Source organism: Primulina tabacum, chromosome 4 (assembly GCF_025594145.1).
Source record: "Primulina tabacum isolate GXHZ01 chromosome 4, ASM2559414v2, whole genome shotgun sequence".
In the NCBI taxonomy this organism is placed as follows: domain Eukaryota; kingdom Viridiplantae; phylum Streptophyta; class Magnoliopsida; order Lamiales; family Gesneriaceae; genus Primulina; species Primulina tabacum.
In genome coordinates, this window is record NC_134553.1 from 7,595,107 (window position 1) to 7,599,446 (window position 4,340).

The window sequence follows — 4,340 nt, forward strand, 5'->3', positions numbered from 1 at the left end:
TCAAGTCATACAATTTTAATAATAATTGTGATTAATTTAAAATATAACCATCATATCATCTGAAGTCCAATATTTCTCTCGAATCAAATCTATTTGGCCAAAAAGTAACAATAAAAATGGTTTTTTCAACATTACCTTTCATATCGTGTTAATATACAAATTTGTATAATCTCCTACCTATTCGGATCCTGTGTTGACTAAATTTTACACCGCTTCTAGTTTGGTTTTTTTGAAAGGATAAAAGCTGGTAAACTGGTGCAGTATAAACATGTTGACACATTAAATTAAATTAAATTAAATTAAATTAAATTAAAATTAAAGCTACAGTAGTGTACTACCATTTCCAGATATGAGAGATCCTATAAAACAGTGGCTTTGCCTCACATTTTTCGGTCTTCACCGTAACTGAAGAAGAAGCACATTCAACATACACGCACTCTCTCTGTCTCATACAACACACCAAGCTCCCTCTCCTCCCTATAAGGGAAGAAGGCTCAGTTTCCTACTCTTTCTTCAACAATTAGACCCAGTAATCCAAGTTCCCATCTACGTTTTACTCTAAATATCCACCCAAAAGTCACTGCCTCAGTGGAAGGAATTAATCCTTTCAGTCTCCGTTTGATTCCTTTCATCATATATTCCTTCTTCCCTTTCCCCCTTCAACTTTTCTTGATTTTTCTTCTTTTTTTCACTTTTTCTTTCTGATTTCACGCTCAGTACTGTGTGGCTGTTGTCTATCGGTGTCCTTTTTTATTTTTCCTGGTCCGGCTACGCTTTAGCTTTGCTCTTTCTCTTTATCTCGTCGAATCTCTCAGTGCAAGCTCCTTTTTCAACCCATAACGCTCTCAACCCCTTTCGCTTTCAATGCGAATCTGCTAAAACTTTCGAGCGCAAATCTCTCAGCAGAATGATGCCTCAAGAAGAAAAAACTATGCTGTCTAGTAGAGTCAAATACAGTGAACACGTAAACCACACTACAGCAGTAAGCAAGCCGGAATATTTCATTTTCGGCAGAAGTAAGCCGGGAACCACCACCATTTGCCCCAGAACCATAAGAATTTCTGTTACAGACCCCGATGCAACCGACTCCTCAAGTGATGAAGAGGATGGGCTTTTTGTCAAACGCAGAAGAGTAAGAAAATTCATCAACGAGGTGAGGATCCAGCATTCTTCCAGAGACAATGAAAGTGTCGAAGGAAATGCCAAGGTCACCCGCCCGTCGGTTTCTGTGCTGAAGCGAAAGAAGAGCAGTGGCCGGAAAATCGACAGACGGGCGCCGGAGGTAGGAAATATACGGAAGTTTCGAGGTGTCCGGCAGAGGCCTTGGGGTAAATGGGCGGCGGAGATTAGAGACCCCTCGAGGCGAGTACGACTGTGGCTGGGCACATACGATACCGCAGAAGAGGCTGCCATGGTGTACGACCACGCGGCAATCCAGCTGCGTGGACCAGACGCGCTCACAAACTTCTCAACTCCTCCTGCTGTTGACAACAAAACCAGCTCAGAGTACAACTCCGGCGAGGATTCAAACAACGCTGCCAAGTCCCCGAAATCCGTCCTCCAGTTCGTCTCCGCAGCTGACTCCCAAGGCGAGGCTGAAGCCGAATCGTGTTCCGGAAATGATGCGTTGTCGACGAAAGAGATCGAGGATGAGAATTTCTCAGATTTTTTTATATTTCCGCCGAACGACGACGACATATTTCGCGAGTTCGAAAACCCGCTACCACTACCCGACTTGTTTGAGCAAACGACGGGTATCTCTGATAATATTTTCGGATCCGACTTCGATCACAGCGGTGATATGCTTATCGGGTCAACTCTCGATCTCGGTTTCGATTTCGGATTTGGATCATCGAATTGGCAGGTGGATGATTACTTTCAGGACTTCGGGGACATATTCGGGTCGGATCCTCTGATAGCACTCTGAGCATTATTATATTTTTCACTATATATATATAAACAAATAATGTAACTTGACAATCAGCAAATTACTTTGTTGATTTTCGGCAGTTTTGGGAATGATGGAGTTTTTTTGTTTAGTCTCTTCCTTCAGTTTTGTTATTTGTTATCACTGTTAATTTGTATTTTATTAAGTTAATTATTATTAAAATAAATTCTGAATTGGGTTCATGTTATTGTTGTGTTTGTTGTACTATGATACTTCTGTCCTCTGCCAGGCACGTGACTCGTAATGTTTTGAATTAGGTGGAGCAATGAAATGGAATGAATTCCCATTAAAAGACCTACGCGTACTTGAATGATAACTAATTGCGTTAGCCCTCAAATTTGTCATTTTTGAATATTCAAAAAAAAAAAGATTGAAATATAAGAGAAATTCAGGTCCCAGTCCGCAAACCATACTCGTTTTCATTGGGACACACAAAATTCTGGAGAGTGCTTGGTATTTTCCCGGTTGGGACCCGTTATTGCTTTTGTCCCCTGCCCTAATTTAGTAAATTACAGCTCGAAATTTATCTTCAATCATCCGTGATTTGGTAATGTCATGTGAAAATTTGAAACTTTCTTGTCATCGATCGGTTTGGTTTTGTTAGGTTTGTTTTATTTTTATTTTTATCCAAAATTTGAATAAAACTAGTTTTTACGGTTTGCTTGATTTAAAACCAATCCAAGTCGTAATTACCTGAAAATCGATCCAAATCTTACCATTTAGTTTGAGTACACAATTTGGTTCGGTTTCTGAACACACCTATCAATGACCATTCGATGCGACGCAAGCCGAAATGAGCCATCGCCTTGAGTGCTTGACCGGTTAATTATCTCAAATTCTCAATCATTCAACAAAGAAAAAAAAAAACTAGCTAGGATATTGGCCTCGAATGAGTTAATTAAAAACACACAATCAAAAGAGCAGTCCCTGCATGCAGAGGCCAACTGACCAGAGCTTTGATGACAGGCAGCAGAAGTACTGATTGTGGTCCAAGGATGAGCTAGCTGGGAGTTGGACATGGCACAGATTTGGACAAACAACTGGGATTTATCGAACCATTGCAGCACCAGAAAATCTTTTAACCTATACCGTTTTCATGTACTTATGCCAAACCATTTGACTTTTTTACTTGTCAAGAATCATTTAACCATGCTTGTCATTGCGCGATATCTCTCTGCAATCCCATCGTCCCAAAATTAATTCTCGTTGGACTCTTCAGAAATGGGAACTTCACATGTATCTTTTAAAGGTGCATAAATTTCTTCGATCAGTAGCACCTCTTCATAAATTTTATGATGTTACTCGATCATGTTTAGATATTCTAAAATCTGTATTATATTCGAAATTGGGAACTTGTTATTGTATCTCACGTAGAATTGTAATTATCTGTATGTTTTCATATGATCATCTTGTTCGAATATTGAACTGAGTTAAATAGATTGCATTGAATTTAATTTTTTTAAAAACAATTTATTTCCTAAACAATCATACCAAATAATCCAAATACAATTCTATCAAACGGTTTCATGAGTCGGATAGAAGATATGTCTCATAAAATTGACTCGTGAAACGATCTCATAAGAATTTTTGTATTTTAGTTATTAATTAATAAAAGCCGTTGTGAATTAAAATGAAAAATACACAGAGAATAAATTGAAAAAATTTAACATTTACACTTGTATATTTATATAGAGTGCCAAATGTACTACTGTCGCAAAATATATATTAGGTGGCGGCAGTTTTTCGGGTTAATGAGATCCTATCTATGTGAGCATTACCTTCACTTCAATTTCAACGGGTAAAATCTTGTCACACATACAATTCAAAAAAAAAAGTGGGTCCTATATATACATGGGCAAATCTTGATCATTCATCCTATCATGGGGCTATGTCCACGTGGGTAGGATGAAATAAACCGTTTTTCGTACCTGGAAAATCTGATTTGTGGCTATTACATCGCCACGTAAAGGTATGCGTCATGCAATTGGCGGTGAAATTTAATCTGTATTGATGATACATTATAATTGTAGTGTTATTTAGTTGGCTAAGTAATAAAGGTCATTTATTTTTACTGTTTGTCTGATTAAAATGGTAGATGAGAATAAAATTACACATCACTTATTTTTCCCAACTGAGAATTTTGATTGCAACGACATTTTTTTAATCACTGTCAAATAAATTGAAAATAGTAGAATATATAAATGCTTCGTTTTACGTTTAACAGTATGTTTTAAAATGGTGTTGCTAGTAACATCTCAGTACACATTATTACTTACACAGAAACTCATGTCAGACGGTATTACGAGTCAATTTTGAAATACAAATATTCTATTTAGGTCATCTATGAACAAATATTATTTTTTTATGTCAAAAGTATTATTTTTTTTATCGT

At 37.4% G+C, this 4,340-nt stretch overlaps 1 protein-coding gene across 1 annotated transcript; it reads left to right on the forward strand.

Moving 5' to 3' along the window:
- The first annotated feature begins 370 nt into the window (after positions 1-370).
- LOC142542914 (ethylene-responsive transcription factor CRF1-like) lies at positions 371-2,147 on the forward strand. The gene has a single exon (XM_075649813.1). The coding sequence runs from the start codon at positions 908-910 to the stop codon at positions 1,925-1,927; it is 1,020 nt and encodes a 339-aa protein (XP_075505928.1). The 5' UTR covers positions 371-907; the 3' UTR covers positions 1,928-2,147.
- Positions 2,148-4,340: the final 2,193 nt, after the last annotated feature.